The 24,130-nt window shown below is 43.7% G+C and overlaps 1 protein-coding gene across 1 annotated transcript in view; it reads right to left on the bottom strand.

Annotated features, from left to right (window-relative positions):
* The window catches only part of tgfb2 (transforming growth factor, beta 2), an 87,017-nt gene extending 64,252 nt beyond the window's left edge, over window positions 1–22,765 (bottom strand). The window contains exon 1 of the mRNA XM_034102628.2: window positions 21,522–22,765. Within this exon, the coding sequence (XP_033958519.1) occupies window positions 21,522–21,867 (346 nt within the window). The 5' untranslated portion in view covers window positions 21,868–22,765. The remainder of the gene's footprint in view (window positions 1–21,521) is intronic.
* Between the last annotated feature and the right edge of the window lie 1,365 nt (window positions 22,766–24,130).

Genomic DNA, 24,130 nt, shown 5'->3' with positions numbered 1-24,130 from the left:
TAAGGGAACTGGGGATATGCATCAGCTGCTTGTGTGAGTCGGACAGTGAATACTTTAGAGCGGCCGCTGCAGTGTGAGCTAACCGGGAGCTAACGGGAGAATAAACTCCCGTGGAAGAGCAGCCAATACTGCAGCGGTCGGTAAATGCTGCAGAAACACATTAATAAACAATGAACCACGGCACTCTGGAGCAAAGTATAAGGTTGGAGAAGTCGTTATTCAATTTATTCTGGCTTCGTGTGATTAAAAGCAACACGATCATCGACCCGACGCTGTTGTTGTTGTTGTGAGCTTCCGTTGGGGAGCAAATCAGCGATGTAAACGGTGACGTCATGACGCAGCAGGGGCAGCTCTGGGGCGCCAGTGGGCGGTGTGCACAGAGCGGGAGCTGAAAAGGGAAACCGGAGCTGAATCAGAAAAGCTCCCGCTCGGAGCTAGAAACTGAAAAGCGCTGGTGTGAAAGCCGCATCAGAGTCCTTTACCTCACCTGAGCTGTAGTTATCAGCCTCTCAGTCTGACAGGAGAGGGCTCTCCTCTTGTTGTTGAAACAGCTCCTTATATCCGTTAGCGCAGCTAGCTAGCACCAGATGCTAACAACAACAACAATACACGTAACCGGTGTGCGCGGTTTATCTCACTCGCTCGCGCCACACATAACACACACCCTCCCGAGCTTGAATGACACACAGAGACCAATCGAGTATGATCTGTATGAAAGTGGCCATGTCGGCAGGCCACATCATGTAGACAGCCAGTCACCCTCTGTGAGGCAGAGTCAGACCCACATTTGCGCAGCGTTGCATTCACAATACATACGTATACAAAAAAAAATCCTCAGGCCAGCAGGCCACTTAACAGGCCAGGCCATCGGGAAACCTCCCGGTCCTCCCGATGGCCAGTCCGGGCCTGCAGGCTGCAGGCTCTGTTTTGCAGAGGTCCTCTGGCACTTGCGGGCCGCCGAGGGGTGGTGGCGTTTGGGGCAACGGAGACGGCTGTGGCTGCTCCGCCTCTGTGGGCGAGGCGGGCAAAGCCGGCAAGTCGGGCGGGAGGACGTTAGTGTCCACGACAGTAACGTAATGTCCCCATGATCTGAACTGTTATTACCTGCAGTAGATGCAGTGTATGCTGGCGATAAGGGCTGGTTGTTTTAACCATTTTCTGATCCATCACTGACTGCTGTGTCAGCACCTTGCAGATGATGAATGTGCAGCGGCACAGGTCACGCACCTGACATAATAACGTTACTTACCGTTTAAATTGATCAAATAAATACAGCAGACAATGCTATTCAACCACAATTACAATTTATTTTATTTCAACTATCTTCTTCTTCTTCTTCTTCTTCTTCTTCTTCTTCTTCTTATTATTATTATTATTATTACTACTATTGTTAGTAATAGTAGGCAAAATGTAATATTTTTCACTTTTCATTTTTTTCACTTTTCATTTTTTTTTTTTTTACTTTTCATTTTTCAAATGGGGGTGCATAACGACTGAACTGAGGGTGCAATGCACCCTTATGCACCCCCGTAGAACCGGGCCAGGCCAGTCTAGACTACAGGAATGTGGCACTCGTGGGCGAATAACGAAACCTGTAAGTGAAAAGTTAACCAATTCCTTGGTTACTTGGATAGTTAAAAACTGCCGCCCAGTTAGCACAGTAGAGGATGATGGACTGAGATAAGTAATTTGTGTTGCATCGGGAGATACCTCTTATAATTTACCCTCGAGAGGAACCATTATGTCAAGAATACACACGTTATATGAGGATGAGAGGGCACAGCGGACGAACATGCTTGAGCAAGCAAAGCACATCGCTGTCACAGGTGACCACTCTGTCAACAACGATAATTATTTGGGCGTCACAGCGCATTTCATTGATCAAGACTGGACTCTGCAGTCGTTTCCACTTACTGTGAGTAAAACCGAGGAGCGACATTATGCCGAGGCATACATCTAACCATTTTCTGGATGTTGCAAACGAATGGGAAATCAAGGAAAAGTTGACCACACTCGGCTCTGACAGCGCTCGTAACATGGTAGCTGCCGCGAGGCTACTTCCATTTGAACACCTGCCTTGTATGGCCCACAGTCTGCAAAGAACAGTCACAGTCTCACTTAAAGACAGTGGATTTGAAAGTGTTCTGGCCAAATGTCGCAAGATTGTCGGGCACTTTAAACATAGTCTAACGCTCAGGAATTAAACGAAGAGCAAGTTGCACGCGGACTTAAGCAAGAATCACTTGCTCCGGACGTTGCAACAAGATGGAATTCTACGCTGGAGATGGTAAAGAGGATGCAGAGAATCAAACCTCAAATGGCTGAAGATCACTACTGCCCTTGACCCTAGGTTTAAAGACCTTAAGTGCCTTACAAAAGATGAAAGGAGTGAGGTGTGGGCTTCAGTACGCGACCTGATGATGAGAGAGACACGTGCACAACAACCACCTGCTGAGACAACAGGATGTCCATCTTGCTGTGTTCTTCTGATTCAGATACAGATGACGAGGAGGAGTCCATAGAGCATTGTCTGGATCGCTACAAAGCAGAGCCAAAAATGGACATAGAGGGGTGTCCACTACAATGGTGGTCAAAGAGAGAGGGAGCACATGCCAGGCTGGCACCCATTGCACGCAAGTACCTGTCAACCCCTGCAACCACAGTGCCTTGTGAGAGGTTGTTCTCACTCTCAGGCCACATCGTACAAAAGAAGCGAGCTTCTTTGTCCCCTCATAACGTAAACAAACTGGTCTGCCTCAGTAACTGGCTGAATGTAAAGAAGGACTAAGTAAATTATGTCTATGGAGTGAAAAATGTTCAATGTTCAATGTTCTGAATTATTTTTTGTATTTGCACTGAGCATATGTGCACCTTAAGCCATTAAAATGGTCTTTGAATTTAAATATACTTTCTCTGTGTTTATTCTACATTAATTTGATGATTTTAACTAAATATTCATTATAAGCTTCAGTCTTAAGTAGAAAAATGCAATTAATTTATTGATAGATTAATCGCGATTAATTACAGAAATGTGTGCGATTAATTAGTTAATTTTTTTTAATCTATTGACAGCCCTAATATATTATAAATAAAAGTCGCTACATGCGGTGATAATAAAACTTAACATTCAAATGTTACTCCTGAGTTCTCCTCATTGACAATATAATGATGATTTTGCTAACAAGAAGTGGTGCAGCCATGGGCGTCGCAGCCGTTATATGAGGATGGGACAAGTCCCCCCCCACTTTTTCAAATGATTAGTTTAGACCCCCCCACTTTTACCATGTGGAAAGTCCGTGAATCGGTCTCTCCACTCACCGCACTTTGTAGAGCGCTGTGTCAGTGCTTCACTATCAAATCCATTCCACTTGCTTATTGAGAGAATGCCCAAATCAATGAAACTCCATACCATGTTTTCACTGCTACTTTGTACCAAGGCAGATTCTCACATAGCGTGCATGTTCAAGGAGTGTTGCCATAGTTGGACAGCTCAGATCTGTTGTATGAAGCGATGCCGGTAGCGGAGGTAAGGCACACACACCAAATGTTCAGGACATTGTTAATACAGCGAAAATCAAAGCTGACGATCTCTTGGTTTGATATGTTTTCTCCCCCAGACAACATGGACATAAGAACAAAAATGTCAAAGAAGAGGAAAGTAAGTCATCAGCTGGTAGCAGTTAATCAGTTAACAGTGATGGCGGCGGCGGCAAAAGCGCCTCACTTCTGGAGAGGAGTTTCGTCTTTATGTCATGATAGAGAGATACAAATACTGAATAGTTTAGATGAGAAAAGGCATCGGAATGCCAGGTTACTAGTATTTATCATGTAAACAGGGAACATGAATAACCCCATCTCTCTGTGCTCATGTAAACACCATGATGTCCATGTAGAGCCGCAGTCAGTGTGTTTTACTGGAGCCTCAGTTCGATAAGAGATTATTTACTGAGTTCTTTAACTTAGGTACTCTCTCTCACAATGGTAATGTGCATTATGTTTTAATTATACTTCTTATCATTCAGAAGCTGTTTGTGTGTGTTTATGTTTTACTGAGTGCTTATAGGCCATTTCTCTCCCAGTATTCAGTTAACTATTTATTTTCTGTGCACATTACATAGACTAGCTAATATTCTACCTACTGCTTGGGACTTTGAGTCTTCAAAATGTCCAATGTCACAGACTGGGACTTACTTTAGAGTCAGTTGTATTTACATTCAGTATGACTTGTTATGATTCAATGTGAAAGAGTATACTGCTCAATAAATAATGATCACTTCACCACCTCTCTTGACCAGTGGCGAGCCGTGACTTTTATACCTAGGCCCTCTGACCCCCCCCCCTTCCCTCGAAAAAAAAGAAGAGATATTACGTCACAGCGTAGACTTCAGCGGAATATCAAAACAGTGGCCCGGGGTGCAAAACGCATCAATGACAGCGACCCTCTACCACACAGAACAACACCATTTATATAACCACCTATCATGACAGGGCACCCACAGCCAAGTAACAATTACAAATGAATTAAGTCGGCACGGCGGCCCGCATTGAAAATGACTTAGGCCTACCTTTGATGATCAAATCACTGAAACACAAAATCCATCCTCCTGTCCTTCTGGATGAAGCACTTGATGGCGGGTCATTCAGCTGATCCTTTGCCACTCCAGTTTATCATTGTAACTCAATCTTGAAAATGACTCGGTTAATAATTTCGCAACGATGTCATCACTATCACTGAAGTGAGCCATCATGAACGAACTTATGCTAATTATAAATCTATCGATCATAAATCTATCGATTAGATTTATGATTCGAAAATAATAAAAGTAGGGTAGACATGTGGATATTATCCGGCTGAACAAAACGTGCATTTATCTAACAGGTTCGTTTTCCACAGACCTTATTTCGAGCTATTTTCCAAAATCCTATGGAGAAATCCCACTGCTTTCTGTCGAGGGAATCCGAGCGCAGCTTACTTCCGGGTTTTAGGACGCGTCACTGCACCACTTGCATAGACCTCACAGCGGGCGGAACTTGTCATAAAGCCCGCCCATTTAGAGGTAAGATATGATTGGTCAATTGTACTGTCATTTGACATTACTCTCTCGTTGAGTTACTGTAGCTGGCCCTCTGTGAATGTAGAGAGGGACCAACAAGCTCTCCCGTCTTCACATAACTCGCAGAGACGGCATTTAACCCTTCCCATTCCAACAGAAACTGAACAGGCAGATTCGAAGGATTTATTTCTTTGGAAATATTATTTTAAATACAATTAAATCAAGTTATTTTGGTAAAACTAATGAAAAATGTAACAACAAAACAATATAAAAAATAATATATAATTTTTTGAATGTTTTCAAATATTATTTTTTAGAATATCTTAGGCCCTCACAGAGGGCCTAGAGGGCCCTGACGGCTCGCCACTGCTCTTGACATCTAGGCGCTTGAGAGGGAGTCAGAGGCAGAACACAGGGACAGTGGAGAGAGGTACGTTGCTAAGGTAGAACATCGATAGAACATCTTTGATAATGTCTTCTGGCCAATCAGAATCACGATAACGGCGTGGTGTTGTTGCAGGAAGTCCCGACGGAGAATACTTTTGCTGTAGTACATCTCTATATACATCGATACAACATTACGTGTTGATTTCTATCAACACGTAAAGAAATAAGACCCCACGGTTTGATGTAAAGTAATTCACATAGCCTCTTCCCTCTTCTCTCTGTGAGGAGCAGCAGGTTCGGCTTTCAGAACAAAGTAACAAAAAACTAAAATGGCAATAATTTTTTTAAATGTGTAGTAATAGATGTATTTATTTTTCTTCTTCTTAGTATTTCAAAAAATCTCCTGGGGGAGAATCCCCCCAGACCCCCCTGCAGGGGTTGGATTTTCGGCATGTCAACTCTTTCACTTGTGGAGAAATTGCAGGATTGGCTCCAGGTCGCCCTTTTTATTTACTACATGACAAATGTGCCTTTTTATTTCATAAAGTTCAATTTGGATTGAGACAGGGAAATAATCTAAACCTCACGCGTGGCGTTTCACTGTCAAGGGGAGCGTGTATGTAATTACATTGCAAATACTGACTTGAGCCCCACCACTGTATGGGTTAGCCCTACCATAGATTACCCAACACAAACACTCTGGAGCCGCCACTGCTTCTGTCCATGCTCAGCTACCGCAGCTACACTGTACAATCGCCGGAGGAATGGGCTGTCACTCAAAAACTGAGTAGCCAATGAGGACGCACCCCTGAAAGTCCCGCCCACCTAGGATGTTTGTGTCAGAATCGAAAATTGTGTTGCTAACTTCCGGGTTGGTCTACAAAAATACATCATCACTGCACTAAAGATACTACAAAAGAAAGCAGTGCATTTGACATGCGTCTGAAAAGAAAACAAATTTGACTGAAACTGTAATCCAGACCAATAAGTAGCAGGAAGAGAGGTGCCTCCTTCACTGTTCCACCTGAAATGCGACATCATTAATCTTTCCTCTTGTTTACAGTTGGAATGACAGAACAGTCTGTGCTACTATTAGTCCAGAAGAGTTAGTAGAAGGGAAATTTGACCAAACTATAATTCTTCTAGAAATCATCTCACAATGTGTCACAAGTTAGACACTTCTATTATTGTTTGTTTGATGGCTCATCTAAACTCTCCTGTCATTTCAGATCCCGCCTTCCTCCAGGCCCTTGTAATCAGCTCATTTCCCTCGCCTGGTCTCCCCAGCCCTTCCCCTCACCTGTTACTCATTCCCTCATCACTCCACAGTATTTATACCACCTCATTATCAGTTGTCCTTTGCCAGATTGTCTTGTCGTTTCCGCCAAGCTCTCCAGTGAGTGTTGTGCTCTAATCTAGATTGTTGTCCTGCCCGGTTTTTGATCCCTGCCTGCCTGTTTACGGATCTCGAGTTCCTGCCTGCTCCCTGTCTGGTTGGTTGCCTGTCTGACGGATTTCCTGGTTTTGACCCTGCCTGTCCCTGACCTGAATAAACTGAACATTGCTATACACTGGTTGTATCTGTATGTTCAAGGTCTGTGCTCTAGACTTCAACAGCGATTGTACTTTCTGCGTCGACTCCGGGCTTTCGGAGTCGACCAGAAGTTCATGTTACTGTTCTATCATGCAGTGTTGGAGAGCATCATTAGGTATGGTATCACCGCCTGGTACGGTAACTTGACAGTGCAGTCAAAGTCACAGATCGCTCGCCTGGTACAGACTGCTATGAAAATTATGGGGGTTAAAAAACACCCATCTCTCCAAAACATATATGAGCAGTCCATTATCAGACAGGCAAACAAAATAGTGTCTGATCCCACCCACATACTCCACCCAGAATTCCAGCTCCTACCTTCTGGTAGAAGATTCAGGGTTCCCAAGAGCAGGCTGAACCGCTATAAGCACTCATTCCTACCAATGTCCGTTAAGCTTCTTAACATTCACAGGAAATGAAATGTAGTCAAAAGTCAAATGTAATGAAATGTACTTTTTAAATGTTGGCCATAAGGGTTGTGCAATAGGTCGCCATTGTCAGTATGTGCGTCTGTGTGTATTGTGTTTGTTCAAACGGTATATGATTGATGATATGTGTATGAATGTCCACTATGTTTGTATATTATGTACATGTATGCGGAACTGCTGGACGGAGCCCAGAACAAATTTCCTTACGGGGACAATAAAGTATATCGTATCGTATCTGAGTCGTGCTATTGGGTTCTGATCTGTACCTGTGATCGTGACAGTACAATCTGGCCAACATGAATCCAGCCGACTCAGCGACAGAACCGCCTACGCACGATATCATGTTACAACGCCACGAGCAGCAGCTTACCTTCATGGCTGAAGCAATGCAGGAGATGGCCGCTCGCTACGAACGGACCTTTGTGAATCTCCGTGATCATCTTCAGAACCTTCCTGCTACGGTCCAAAGTCCGGAACTAACTCCAGCTTCCGCTGTTCGAGTCCTCCGGCATCGGATGCACGCCTGCCTCCTCCGGAACGCTACTCTGGAGCCCCAGGTTCGTGCAGACCATTCCTGGTCCAATGTTCCCTCGCCTTCGAGCTTCAGCCTTCCGCCTTCCCAACAGAAAGATCCTGGGTGGCGTATATTGTCTCTCTTCTCACGGGCAAAGCTAAAGACTGGGACCTTAAAGAGGCCTTTAACAAGGTTCGGGCCACCTCACTCCCGCCTCATCGTGCTAATGACTGTCCTATTGACCTGTTACCTGGTACTTCTCCTCCTAGAGGTCGACTTTTTTCTTTATCGGCTCCTGAAACTAAGTCAAGAGAGAAGTATATCAATGACTCGTTGGATGCAGGGCTTATCCGGCCTTCATCATCTCCTCGCAGGTTTTTTCTTCGTGGGTAAGAAGGATAAGACTCTTGTTTCCTCTGCATTTGAACTGTTACAAGGCGCTACTATTTTTACCAAGCTGGACCTACGTAACGCATACCATTTGGTGAGAATCAGGGAGGGGGACGAGTGGAAGATGGGATTTAACACTCCTAGTGGACATTATGAGTATTTAGTCATGCCTTTTGGACTCACCAATGCACCTGCAGTCTTCCAGGGGTTGGTGAATGATGTTCTGCGGGATCTTCTCAATATCTGTGTTTTTGTATACCTGGATGACATTTAGATTTTTCCAGATTCTACTCAGCAGTATACTGTAGAGGTAGATGCGTCGGACACTGGAGTTGGGGCAGTTCTTTCTCAACGGTCGGCCGAGGATCAAAAGATGCACCCGTGTGCCTTCTTCTCTCGGAAGCTGTCCCCAGCAGAAAGGAATTATGACATTGGAAATCGGTAACTGTTGGCAGTGAAACTTGCCCTGGAAGAATGGAGACACTGGTTGGAGGGAGCAGAGCAGCCTTTTGTGGTCTGGACTGACCACAACAATTTGTAGTACATCCGTTCAGCTAAGCGGCTGAACTCTCGTCAAGCCAGGTGGGCTCTGTTTTTCACACGCTTTGATTTTTCTCTTTCATACAGACCTGGTTCTAAGAACATCAAACCTGACGCCCTGTCTCGCCAGTTCCAGCCAGAGCGCTCTCCATCTCATTCTGAGAATATCATCGCTTCTACATGTGTCATTAGTCTGGTGACCTGGGAGGTGGAGGATAAGGTCAAGCGCTCTCATGCTGAACATCCAGCCCCAAGTGCCTGTCCTGTTAACCGTCTGTTTGTTCCTGCCACTCTCCGGACCCAGGTTCTCCAGTGGGATCATAACTCTCGCCTGGCTTGTCACTCAGGAGTGAGACGGTCCCTAGCCCTGATTCGACAGCGGTTTTGGTGGTCTTCCATGGAGAAGGATGCCAAGGAATTCATTGCTGCTTGCCTAGTCTGCTCCCAAAATAAGACCTCACGCCAAGCTCCCTCCGGTCTTCTTCATCCCTTGCCTATCCCTCATCGTCCCTGGTCCCAGATCTCCTTGGATTTTGTCACCGGACTACCACCCTCAGACGGTAACACAGTCATACTCACAGTCATAGACCGGTTTTCCAAGTCTGTCCTGCTTATTCCATTAACCAAATTACCTACTGCCAAGGAAACGGCTGAAATCATGCTATAACATATGTTCAGGCTTCATGGTCTCCCCAGTGACGTTGTGTCTGATCGGGGACCACAATTTACTTCTCGTTTTTGGTCCGAGTTTTTGCAGGCTGCTGGGAGCCAGTGTCAGTCTCTCGTCCGGATTTCATCCCCAGTCCAATGGTCAAGCAGAGCGAATGAACCAGGAGATGGAGACTGCCTTACGCTGTCTAGCCTCCTCCACTCCCTCCTCCTGGTCGAGGCAGCTTCTATGGGTTGAGTATGCCCACAACACCCTTCCTAGTTCTGCTACTGGTCTTTCTCCATTCCAATGCTCCCGCGGATACCAACCACCCTTTTTCCCGGCAGAGGAACGTGAGGCCAGCGTCCCACCTGCACAGGCGTTTGTAAGCCGATGTCGACGCATGTGGTTAAAGGCCCGCTCCGCGCTCCTGCGCTCTTCCAACCGTTATCAACAGACCGCCAATCCCCATCGCAAGCCAGCTCCACAGTACTCCCCAGGGCAACATGTCTGGCTCTCCACACGGGATCTCCCTCTCAGAGTTGAGTCAAAGAAGTTGTCTCCCCGTTTTGTAGGCCCATTTCCCATAGCTAGGGTTATCAATGCTGCAGCTGTCCGCCTGCGTCTGCCCCTTCTATGAGGATTCATCCTACCTTCCACGTGTCCAAGACCAGTTAATGTGAGCCCTCTTCAGCCCCCCTCTAGACCCCCACCACCACCCCGGACTATCGACGGGGAGACTGTTTACACTGTCCGTCGCCTCATCAAGTCCCGGCGACGTGGTAGAGGGTTGCAGTACCTGGTACACTGGGAGGGTTATGGTCCTGAAGAGCGTTCATGGGTGCCCGCTAGCAGTATCTTTGACCCATCTCTCATTACTGACTTTCACCAGGCTCATCCCGATCAACCTCGTGGGACGTCAGCAGCCGTCCATAGAGGGGGGGGTTCTGTCACAAGTTGGACACTTCTATTATTGTTTGTTTGGTGGCTCATCTAAACTCTCCTGTCATTTCAGATCCCGCCTTCCTCCAGGCCCTTGTAATCAGCTCATTTCCCTCACCTGGTCTCCCCAGCCCTTCCCCTCACCTGTTACTCATTCCCTCATCACCCCACAGTATGTATACCACCTCACTATCACTGGTCCTTTGCCAGATTGTCTTGTCGTTTCCGCCAAGCTCTCCAGTGAGTGTTGTGCTCTAATCTAGATGTTTGTCCTGCCCGGTTTTTTATCCCTGCCTGCCTGTTTACGGATCTCGAGTTCCTGCCTGCTCCCTGTCTGGTTTTGGTTGCCTGTCTGACGGATTTACTGGTTTTGACCCTGCCTGTCCCTGACCTGAATAAACTGAACATTGCTATATACTGGTTGTATCTGAGTCGTGCTATTGGGTTCTGATCTGTACCTGTGATCGTGACAAAATGTCGCTTGGGGCCCCAAGTTGGCCAGGGGCGGCCCTGCTTGTGTCATTTTTGGGTATTATATTGGTTTAGCATCACAATTAACTCTTGACTTAGACAATAGTTCTTTGACAAAACAGTATAAAGTTCCATCAAGTAGCTTCGGGGAACCTCAGGGAACAATCATATCAAATGGTCTAAAAGAGATAGTTAACACAACATGTATGTACACTGAACAAAAATATAAACGCAACACTTTTGTTTTTGCTCCCATTTTTCATGAGATGAACTCAAAGATCTAAAACATGTTCTATTTACACAAAATAACCATTTCTCTCAAATATTGTTCAAAAATCTGGAAAAAATCTGTGATAGTGAGCACTTCTCCTTTGCCGAGATAATCCATTGCACCTCACAGGGTGTGGCATATCAATATGCTGATTAGACAGCATGATTATTGCACAGGTGTGCCTTATAAAAATGTGGCCACAATAAAAGGCCACTCTGAAACGTGCATTTTTGCTTTATTGGGGGGTCTGGGGGGGTCCGAAAACCAGTCAGTATCTGGTGTGAGGGGTAGGGTTAGAGTTAGGGTAATGTTGTGAATCGAGTGGCCTGTGTTCGTCGTCCATACATACGCCTGCCCATACCATAACCCCACCACCACGGGCCACTCTATTAACAACATTACCCTAACCCTACCTCTCACACCAGATACTGACCCCCCCAATAATACAATAAAGCAAAAATGCACGTTTCAGAGTGGCCTTTTATTGTGGCCAGCCTAAGGCACACCTGTGCAATAATCATGCTGTCTAATCAGCATCTTGATATGCCACACCTGTGAGGTGGGATGGATTATCTCGTCAAAGGAGAAGTGCTCACTATCACAGATTTTTTCAGATTCGTGAACAATATTTGAGAGAAATGGTTATTTTGTGTTTATAGAAAATGTTTTAGATCTTTGAGTTCATCTCATGAAAAATGGGAGCAAAAACAAAAGTGTTGCGTTTATATTTTTGTTCAGTGTATTTTACAGTGGTTGAAAGAACTTTAAAACGATAAGTGGAATGTGAGTTTGTAATAGAAAATTAAAATAGTAGTGACCTTTGTACTTAAGAACTCTGTAGATTTGCGCTGTATATCCACCCATCCAATCTGCTGGATCATTGTTGGGACTGCAACTGACCTTTTCAAGGAGTAACTGATTCACAATAACAGTACCAGCGCAGCCACCTGTGCCCTGTACTACGAAGCCAGTTCAACAGACCCTGGATATGTTTGATTTATCTTAACTAACCCTAACAAACGAGATCTCGCTATGCGGCCATACGACGCTGGTTATCAACTCCGTAAATCAAGCCAGGGTTTCTCTCTCCAGCTGAGAGGGCGTTCACGTGAAAGGTGCGGGGTTAGCTACATTTGACCAATCACAAACAGGGACAAGTGTACTGACAGCGCAGCGTCATACTCCATTCATGAAAAGTAAACTAATATTAGACAAATATGAACTTTAAACATCCATGACTTAAACATATAATCCAGGATACAAGCCACACCTGCAAGGTGAATATAACAACTGGTTAAAAAATAACTACCGAGTGTTTGAAAGCGTACAACAGTTTTATGATATCATTGACCCGTCTAAGACACGAGTGGATCTGACTTTAATTACATTTGAGTTGAGTGTTTCGTCAACCTAATGGGTTACTTAAAATAATACTTCTGCATACAGTATGTGAAACTGTGAGTGTTGCACGGCCAGATACGGCTCAGCTAACTCAGATAAGGAAATATATTAGACCCTCCAGAAAAACGCGATTCTGCGATCGCAGAAATTACCGCATAATCAGCAAAATGGCGCATATTTTTAAAAAGCCGCATATTTATCAAAAGGCCGCATAATCCCCGCATTTTTCAACACAAAGTTGAGAAAAAAAAAAGTTAACTCGTCTTGATGATGCGCGACGTCATCAGCTCGCGCATCACAGAAGGTAAACAACACCGTAGAGTGAACGTGTGGAGCTCACACGAGAGTTTCTCTTCACCAAGATGAAAAAATCTAATCCATCTCATTTACCGACGAACATTTCTGCTAAAGACCGGGCAAAGCAGTACCCCGATGTCTGGGGGGAAACTATTCTGCACCCCGTGCAACTGTGTTGGAGCATAAGAGAACATCGACGGTGACGACCCACTTTGATTCACTCAAACATTCGAAAATGCTTTCTGCTGCGGCGGACAAGAAAGCCAAACAACTCACGTTCAGCGAGGCATCAACTTCCAAAACCCTTTCGAGGGCTACAAGAAACGAAGTGAGTAGCCTACAAGATTGAAGCTGGTTAGATAACGAACGAGTAAATGAAAACAGAATGAGGCGGAGAAGTGTGTGTGTGTGTGTGTGTGTGTGTGTGTGAGTGAGAGAGAGTGTGATTAAAATAGCCCAATTGCTTTTACAATAAATAAACATTGAATGTGTTTAATTGAATAGTAAATGGATTTAACGTTAGTGGCAGGTTGTGTGTGAGAGAGAATAAATAAATAAGACAGCCCAATATTTATTTTGTCCGCATATTTCGCAACTTTCCGCATATTTCGCAACTTCCCGCAATTTCACCGCATACAATCACATAAAACCCCGCATGTTTGATCGCATAATCAAGGATTTTAGCCCGCATAATCAAGGATTTTAGCCCGCATAATCAAGGATTTTAGCCCGCATAATCAAGGATTTTAGCCCGCGTTTTTCTGGAGGGTCTAATATATGATACATTATGATGTGATATGATCGATGATCTGATTGATGATGTGATATGAATGATAAGTGCGACACGTTGGCGTCTTCTCTGCATACGGCAGTTTAAACTGTATTTCCTTTATCCTGTAATATGACTTGATAGCCTTAAACTCCGCACACTGAGCTCTGATTGGTCAGCAGGCGGTGCTTTCACTGAGTTGATCTCTTTTCTATAGACGCCGGAGCCGGGCAGCGTCAGGTAAAAAAAGTTATTTAGCCTTCCCAAACCTGAGCCTCACGTGCCGCCTATGACTGTATGGGTTAGCCCTACCATAGATTACCCAACAAAAATACTCTGGCGCCGCCACTGTTTGTGGTCTACAATGACAGAGAAGAGCCTGTCAAGTTTGGCTGTACTCAGCATTGAATCAAAACGCACCATAGCTTTAAATCTAAATAAGTTTGTGAGGCGTTTTGCTGAACAAGATGGTAATCACCACATTCAGCTGTTTATAGGCATGCCAACTTGATGCTCTGCTCACGGATGAGTCGATGAGAATAACAAACTGTTAAGATGATGACCTTACGTGTGTATAACATTTTTCTTCTTTGTGGGGGTCTGCCCCCAAAAACTGTTTCAAGTCCTGAGAAAGTCAAATAAGACGGTGTGTCAAACTACACTGCCCAGCCAAAAAAAAGTAACCACTTTGATTTAACTAGGTCAATAGGTAAGGGCATTCCACTGGATAATAACTGTAGCGATGTTTATGTTTTAGCTGAATACACGTTTTTTAACCCTAACTGATGCAGTTAGTCACTTCTTTAATGTTTGTTCTTTCTGATGTAAAGTCAAGGTTGTAACTGTTTGCAATGAAGTTGTGGGGCGCTGAACTGTTCCTTTGAATCTTTTGATTTATCATAGTAATTAGTTGTCTTTCAAATTTGAAGGAGGGTGAGCAAGCATCTTGAGGAACATTCATCATTAACTCCTCCAAAAAATATAGTTTATTTAATAATAACACTGAATATGTGAATCATAACAGTGATTGACAGCTGATAGGAATAATATGATTGTTAATATTATCATATTCATACAGACAGACATCGATGAGACAGTTAATTAATGTACTTATTGCAGCAGTCTGCATAGATTTGGTACCCCTGCTGGTCTAAGAGTGAAACAAAGTCATTCAGTTATTGTTCAGTTAAAATTCATAAAATGATGTGTGCCACCTTATATATTTATATGTAAGGCTTTACTGATGTGCCACAATAATGTCACCTGATGTTATTGAGTTAAAATATTAATATTGTGGCTTTCCAAGTTAGCATTGATATATATTGATATGACTACGATTAAATCAGCATATACTTCTGCCAGGGGATGCCACCCCTCAAATTCTCTTGCCACCCCATGAATATTTTTCTAGATCCGCCCCTGACTCAGGGCCAGGCCACGGTTGTCTCACATGACTTGTTAACCAGGAAAGAACGATTCCTCCGCACACCCCCTCGGAAACAGATCTGTATCATCATAAGGGTGTAAAAGTGTGTATATTTTTTTGTGATATATGTCTTGCTCCAGAGTCATCTACCATGTATCAAACAGGTGCCACCAATAAAGCCTAATGAGTCAGCCAACCCTTAACCTGTTAAGCCCGGAGCCTGTTTTCCGGGTCTCAGGCTCGAAAATGACATTCCCAGAACAAATGACCATAACTTAACTTCTAAAAGGGGTACAATAATAATCTTTTTTCTCAAAGCAATGATAAACCTGTGAGTTGGATGTAGAAGAGTCAGAATAAAAATAGATTTTTTTTATTTTAAAGTAAATTGAGATTGAACATAGTAAAAAAAATGTTAATTATTGTGTCCGTCCAAAAGAAACATTACTTAGAGTGAAAACCACCCTTGAATGATGGGATAGGAGACTAAAAGCTTTAGGAATCCAAACTATGACATATAATAAGTACCCTGTATCAAGATTGATGCAAAACAAGTGACATTTGACCTTTTTAGAGAGATTTAGCAAAGAAAACCCAATTCTGGGGTCATTTGGGTGGATTCGACTCTCTGGCCCCCCTTGATCGATTTTGATGATTGACATCTCTTTTTAACCGCTGGAGACAATGGAATTGAGGGGATGTTCCACATGCACACACACATTACCAAATAAGGAGTGAGAGTGACGCGTAGCCAATACAAGAAGCTGTCATAAACTCTGGAAGCTATCATTAGCAGCTAATATTAAAACTCAGTTTTTGATATAAAAATTGAATTATGGATTATCAAAAAAAAATTCAAAACACATTGGATTAACCTATGGATTAACCTTCAGCCACGTTTTTCACGTTTTAATGCCATTGAACACAACTTTTGATCAGAATAACAGTAAAAGGTGAGCATATCTCCGTGTTTTGCTACCTAAAGCTACGTCGTGTGTTGTCTGGTTTTGCTTCCCCTGTCGCGAGTTTTGATCGTTCAGTGATGATACTTATATTTCTATAATCTGTGGAATCTCAGTTTGCTAGCTAAGCTTCTTCGTGCAGATCCGATAAGTATATCGATCGATTTATACCTAGAGTTATGTGCTAAATGCGTTAGCATTTTTCCGCTCAGGGCTCATTTAGACGCTTCTGGTGAGACTTGTGCTTTGTTTCGGTAAAAATGGTTCGTATTGTCAGTTAGCTGAGTTTCTTCCCGTTAAGTGAGTATGACACATTCATAGTTTATTAAATTTTAAGAAGCCCTGAGACACAGTTTCGTGAAAAGAAAAGCCCAGGTTAACCCTAATCCTAACCCTGACTACTACCACTTGACCAAACCACTTTCCTGTTCTACTATCATCATAAATAAGACATATCAAAACATTTCCACAACAAGTATGCAGATTTTAGCTGTTGGGAAAAAACTGGTAGTCACTCGTGGCAGCTAACCTGAGATGCTGTAATGGGATCAGTATCGGGAGGTTAAACATTGAATGACTTGCAACAGTCCTTTATTCCTGGCCTGAAGTTCTGCTCTCCTGTTTCTTGCATTGGGTGAAGTGCGTTGATAGTCCAATGCTCACAGTTTGCCACTGTAGTGCACACCATTGCAGAAACAAGTCATAAACTCTTAAAAAAAAAAAATCAGTCTCAGTCTCTCTGCTTCCTATTAAGATAGTGACACATCCTTCCTGCAGGCTCTTTGAAGGCCTGATTAGAGACAGATCTGCAAACTAATGCCAAACAACACTTTCTGTCATGCATCCCCTTTGCAATTTACACACCACAGGAATGTCTCATACCGGAACGGACGACACTTCCCTCTGCTTTGAGATTACCAGCTCTAAGTAATTTAGTTGTTTACCAGATATTTTGTTTCAGTTCATGATAATTAGGCCAATTCCTTGTTCATGCTGGAAAAATAAGTGTGTAAAAGTCCCCTCACTTGTTGAATTTAATGCAATTTTGCCAACAAAAAAAAACAAACAGGTTCCAAGTGTGTAATGTGGGGAATTGTTACCTGATGGGGAGCTAATTGCTGCCTTTGTATTCTGCTCACTAAATAAGAGCAGAGAGAGACATGTGGTCCACTTTTGCCTAGTAAATAGGCAATAATGCTCTGGCTCGCCATGTTAACACACTTTCTTTGAATTATATTTGAAATGTTCACTCAGCATATTGTTTTCATACAGAATTATGTACAGGAAAGAGGGTGAAATCTGTATCACTCTCTGATGCCATGCTCGTCTGTCCTCAAATCAAAAAGCAATTTCAATCAAATGCCAAATATCACTAAAGACAGACACTAGCCGAGAAGAAGCAGGATTTATCAGTGACTCAGGGGAAGTTCATTCAGACTGTGTTCAGCCACTCGTAACAGCCTTCCTGCCTTCAAGGACAGAGTCGCTTTATCAGGATGTTTCACCCTATTACACTCCTCATATATGCATACCACAGGAACAACACATCTCTTTTTGTCTACTCTATTTTCACATCTTCTGCAGGGGTCATGAGCAGCATCAATCTGTCAGTCGGTGCGATAAAGTCGACTTTATCTGCTGTAAAAGTAGTAAAAACACTGAAAGCTAAACTTGTCACTCAGTTGGCAGTTTAAAAGTAAACGAAGGGATAATAAAGCTATTTTCAAAGAGTGGTGCAGTGATTACGTATTTTGTAGGCTGACGTGAAAGTTAGCATCGCAAGGCCTGCCTCGACAAAAGGATTGTTGTATATTGCAGAAAACTAGCTTTGTGGCCAACACACGTTTATGATGGTTAACCAATCGTTCAGCAGGATAATCTCCACATATTAACAGCACTTTGTCATTTTCAAAACGCAGACGCGTTGGACATACACGAGCGGGGATATTTCTGATGTATTTCATGTCGTAGAACAAAAAGTGAAAAACACCAAAAAGACATTAAAAAAAACACTGACTCTGAGACAAGGGAACCAGAAGTGGTCGAATGTAATTTCCGAGTTTTAGGACTCATTCCTGCACCACTCTTTCCATCTGTTAATATGCAACCAATGGTTTCTGGAAGGTAAGTATTTAACAAACTGTAAGTGAACAATGTTTACGACACATGTTGTATTCTACACATGATCATTGCATGGTTTACTCGTTCTCTCTATGACTCTTCCTCCCTCAAGAATAGGTGCAGAGCATAATGCAGAGGCAACAGGTTGGAGAGATGCATGTCACCAACAGGAAAGCTCAGGGAAATAAAGGCAACATAACACGCCCTGCATTTCAGTTAGGAAGACCCTAATACTATTCTGCCTTAAAGAACAAGATATGAAAAAACCTGACATTCCAGGTGTAATACATTTATTCACCTCTTGTATTTATATAGTTGGCTCAGCATTTAAAAACAAAGTTGAATTGTTTAATGTATAGGTATAGCAGCTTGGACAGTTACAGAACACCTTGATAAGTGCTGCTGTCATTTTAAGTAACAGACTATTTTTCTTATGGGAAACAATACGATCATTTTTAAATCAATAAAATCATTTAAAATCACTTTTGTGTGTCGTGTCATTAGTTTATTTAATATGTAGCCGTGTCATAAGCGCTATAATGTGCGGCGAGGTGGTCATACATTAAAAAAGAACACTGACAGAGTCATCAGGTACCTTTCAATATGTTGCAAAACGATGCGAGTTTGTTCAGGAAAACCCAAATGATCAAGGCGGTGCCTCAAAGATTGAGTTCTGCACTTCGATATAGTGTGTGAGCTCCACAAAGTGAGTGTGGCTAAAGGATGGTGCAACCTAGTTTCATTAGATCGTCCTGTGTGGTTATGTATTTCCGACTCCATACTCCTGTTTGCTGAGATAAGTTCCAAACAGACGTTAAAAGTGAAGAGCTCCCGACTCAGTGTTTCTCCTGCAGGAATGTCCCATCACTGAGTGGTAGGCAGGGTATACACACGATGGCTCACAGCAAACTAGAGTTAAATAAACGACTGGGAGACGGGGGACAGCCCCTTCTATATGCAACCCCCCCCCTCCTCATTCCACTGCCCAGCATTTCTGAAAGGCTTTCAGGGCCAGTGCCCCACACTGCTGCCTCTGAGGATTTCCTGGCACCCAACCAAGTAAGATACTGTGTGTGATATTCAGTTTCACACAACTCACGCTCACAAGTCAAGTTAAAGAGACTAAATAAATAGAGCCTATCAGCTGAGGGTTCAGCATCTGTCTCCAGATGTGAGGACCTGGTCAGTGTCACCGCCTCACATGAATGGAAATCAGTTCTGGCCTCCTTCCTCCCTGCGTGTTGATTCTGTAATATTTATACCCTGCAAATGCTTTCCTGACTGCCCTTGGCACCGCGCCAGATCTATTCATATTTAAGGTATTTACACAAGAGGCAGGGCCAAGGATAACATCTGATGCAAAATACACCTCAGGGCATACACAATGTCGAGCTAATTTATTTTTGCTTCACTTCATGCGCTCGTATTTCCGATGTGAATGGGGAAACAATACCCGGGTCAATGGCCCTGCAGTTTCATTTAATATGATTATTATGTGTCCACAGCCAAGCCTTTCTCTCTGATGTGTCTCTGATCTGAGGAGAAACAGGATCAGGTCAGGGTCGGCCACAGAGCGGCACCACTGTAGTGAAGAGTTGTTGCTCAACCATGGCTTCCGCTGCAAACTACAAGTTGTTTTAAATTCATAAATAAAACAACACACCCCGTACACACACACACACACACACACACACACACACACACACACACACACACACACACACACACACACACACACACACACACACACACACACACACGGGCTGGACATCATTGTGCCAAACAGAGTGGCAGTGGAATAGTGAACTTGTAATGCTGACACTGATGTTTATACTAAAAAGGGTGAAATCATACAATTGACAGACAAAGCCTGGTAACATCAAAGGTCAACAGCGTGTTGCATGTGCTGAAAATGCATTCCAGGAAAGCTAAATGTAAACAAGTTGATGCATTTCAACATGCACACAGTTAAAGGTAACTTAACTAAATCAAAGTTTGACACAGAACAAGCAGAAGTGGGTCCTACACACAACAAACCAGGCTCACCTTGCAAACTTGTTGAGAATAATTTACATTAAGAACATTGGAAGCAGAAAGAAGTAGCTTCTCGTCTGCCATGTTATTTAAAATGAATAAAAGGCATCTTGAGCCACATAGATAACACAATATAGGTTTAGTCTATCGGCTCTAAGACATCTCTACAACATACACTGTAACTTGCCTATTCCTCATGAACAAATGGAACTCGGTAATATGTAGACCCTTGTGACATGCAGCAGTGGCTCAGTGTAAAAGCGCCCCATCTCTTCTGTTGAGTATAAGGGCTGTTGGAATCTGTAGGTCCTGCATTACTGCCATCGGCACAGACCCTGCACCTTTATTGTGATTGACAGGTCCTCGGGCCAGCTCTTCATTGTCCTCCCTTGTTGCTGACTGTAGGCTACTATGGATGTAAGAGAACTGGATACAGTGTCGGAGACGGGACACAGTGCATTCCTATGAAAGTTGCTAATTGGCACATGAAGCCAAAAATGGCCTGACCCTCACGAGCAAATGTACCCGTAACTGCGCCCATGGAGCATTAACGCTTGCGTTTCGCTAAGCCCCTTCTGCAATCCACAGCGTCGCAGTTGGTCTTGGCTCAGTCTAATAAATGGAAAGGGAATATAACTCTTTATTAAGCATTTAGCGCAATAAACAATCGTTAGGACCTAACGATTAAAATAAGGCTTATACAAGTGTTTGTACTAGGTAGATGATTTAGTTAAAAAAAAAATACTGCAGTTGGTTTTCACTGCAGACATTTGGTGACATTAAGTCTGCGTCATTCGGATAACGGAGAGCCTTTAAACTGTATGCCCGAGGAGGACACATGGAGATGAAGACTAAAAGGTTAACACAAACAATGTTGCCCCTGCCCAACAGATCATCCAGCCATGGACATTGTGGCAACACTGCCAACTGTAAAGTCTACAGATGTTATGCTTAACTGGTAAAACACAAAACCAGGTGTGTGTGTGATGTTGTTCTGGCCTGCAGATCTCGGAGTTTGAGGCGAAGATGTTGTTGATGTCTAAATAACCGCTCCCCCCACCCCCATTTCATCTGGCTGTTTCCCCTGCACTCCTCCAGCCAAGCACGAAGGGACGAGTCTTCCAAAACAATGACAAACACACGTGACCACGTCCAAACGCTGAGCCTATTGGGGACCTGGGTCCTTTAAACTTCACACTTCACTACCATCAGTGGGTGTGTGTCATTAATTAAGGTTATGCACACTTGGACAAACACACACACGTACTTACTCTCTGACGGGTATACTGGCTGCATGTCGATCTTGTGCACCTCCTTGGCGTAGTACTCCTCCTCGCTGCGCTGGCGCTCGCACGTCGCCGCGCGCTCGTTTGCCTTCTCCTGCAGAAGGTCGCGCGTGCTGTTGTAAATGGCGAGGATGTCCCGGGACACCTCCTCGGGCTCGGGGAAGTCCTCCGGCGGACTGCTGAGCTTCAGCTTGCTCAGGATCTGCCCTCGGATGGCCTCGATGCGCTTCTTCTTGAACTGATCCATGTCCAGCGTGCTGCACGTGGACAGGCTGAGCGCCACGGCGGCTAGATCCAGAGTGAGGAGAAGACTGACCACACACAGGTTCATTTTCTCCTCTTCAAATTTCAAATAATAAAACAGAAAAAAGTTCACCAAAGCGATTTAAATATCTCCAGGCAGACGCATTTCTCGTTCGAAAGTCTAAGTAAAGCGCCTTTATGTCTCCAAAAATCGTATTTTTCTAATCCCACAGTTTCTGTAAAGTGTACTTGAAAATCCATTCAACTGTCCCCGCAGACAAACAGAGCTGATATTCGGTCAGAAAGGATCGCGAGGATCTATTCCTGGATGACGGTGATCTCACAGCCGGAGTGCGTAAAGGTGCAGCTGGATGGTGCCGTGGGGGGACGTGCGGCCACCCGAAGCATCTGAGACATATGGAGGAGAAGTGGGGAGTTAGAGACAGCTGAGGGTCTGGTCAGCGGGACGCAAAGCCTGCGGGTCTGCGCACACCTCCACCGCATCCGCGCGCTCCACCCGCACCTCAGCCAGGTTCCTATCCGTCAGATTCAGAGAGTGGATGTGCGACACGATGCTTTTTATCCTCTAGGCATATTCTAAAGTGGTCTTAAAAAAAACACCCGAACCCAGACGCAGTCCTGGTGTCCTAGTTGTGAACTGTAATACAAGTAGGCCTATTTAAATCAATAATCCATAAAGAAGTGAGATTTCAGTGTGAAAAAGTCTTCCAGCTCGGAGTTTGCTTCGGGGCGACTGCATAGCGTTTTTACGGGTCTCCCTCAACCCATCTAGTCTGGGAACGGCTCGTCTTTGCGCGTGCCAAGTTGGAGAGTTATAAAGGACTGAAGTTCGCACGTGCTTCTCCTCCGCGCGCTTCACTCCGAGGCTGTGGTCATCAGTGTGGGAGCAGGGAACCCCTTCAATCTACGTTACAGAGCTTTTATTGTAAATAGGAGCGCTCGCTGTGCCCATTGGGACAGCGCTGCAGCGGCTAACGGACCACTGCCCCCCCCCCTCGCGGGGTGACGCAGGGTCTTAGAGCCCGTCAAGGCACGGCATCTAAACTGTTTACTAAGAACATCAGAAACATTTCTCCGTTGTTCTACTCTTTAAAACAGGGGTGGGGAACCTTTTTCCTCTCAAGGGCCATTTCAATTTTTACAACATCCCCCGAGGGCCGTACAAATGATTGACCTCTGCTTAAAAATACTAAAATCACAGCCCATTCATTTGGCCTTTCTTTCATGCTGTGCAAAGAAAAAGCAACCTCTTGATCCAGATATCTTGCCATGACTCGCAAATGCATGCACGTGCACGGTTGTGGCATGACCACCAAAACGGAAAGATATCGACACAAGTGTGTGCAAATGTATTTAGTTTCCTACCCATGATTTAAGTGGGGGGACCTAACCTCCTCTAGGGGGGTCCGGGGGCATGCTCTTTCTAAATGTTGAAGTTAAAAGCATCAATCTGGTGCACTTTGAGAGCAACATTAGGAGCTCTATGGATACATCTCTCAACACCCATATGAAACAGAACTGTACGCAGATTTTTTTTCCTTTATGGATATTTTACAAATCACTCCCCTTTCAAATTGTATTCTGGTTCATTAATAACAACTTTTTTTTACTGTCATATAGTATTTTATACCTGTTTTTCCTTTATTCTCCTGTTTTTTTAATAACTATAACGATCATATAAAGATGTGCCTTTATAAAGATGTGCCTTTATTTACTGGTTGTAGAAGCTTCTTATATTCGTTAGCATAGCTAGCTAACCAGATGCTAATGACAACAAGTTATTGACTGTATGATCAGAATGACAGATGAGCAGATCGCCACTGGGCTGAGACACAGCCACGCATGTACAGCTCCTTATGGGTAGGCTACTGTAATTTGTGAAGTGCCGGAGCGGCGTTCTGGTGCTCTCCGGCAGAACTGCACCCGTCAGACGAGACATATACACGTTAGGCTCGTGTTGTGTTCAAGGACCCTGACCTTGGCCAGGAAAAACAGGCATTCGCTTGTTTAATTATTTTGCGGTCTATATTTCTTTCATTTTTTCTTTTTTGCGTGTGTTTATAAATTACCTCGAGGGCCGTAAAAGGATGTAATTTACTCAATCATTTTTCTGGGTTATTTTATTCGAGGTTGTTTTTATTTATGAATGAAAAAAAAGTTGTATTTTTTATTATTTATTACCAGAAGTATTTACAAAATAAAAAGTATATAACAAACATAAGTAATACTTATTTTATTAATATTACAAATACAAATAAATAAAAACGTATAAAATAAGACAAAAAGGTGAAAACAAATTATCATTTCAAGTGGTTGTATTGTTGTCGGCC

Source organism: Pseudochaenichthys georgianus, chromosome 16 (genome assembly GCF_902827115.2).
Source record: "Pseudochaenichthys georgianus chromosome 16, fPseGeo1.2, whole genome shotgun sequence".
NCBI classification, from domain to species: Eukaryota; Metazoa; Chordata; class Actinopteri; order Perciformes; family Channichthyidae; genus Pseudochaenichthys; species Pseudochaenichthys georgianus.
Note: the sequence above shows the minus strand (reverse complement) of the source record. Positions and strands in the feature narration are given on the sequence as shown.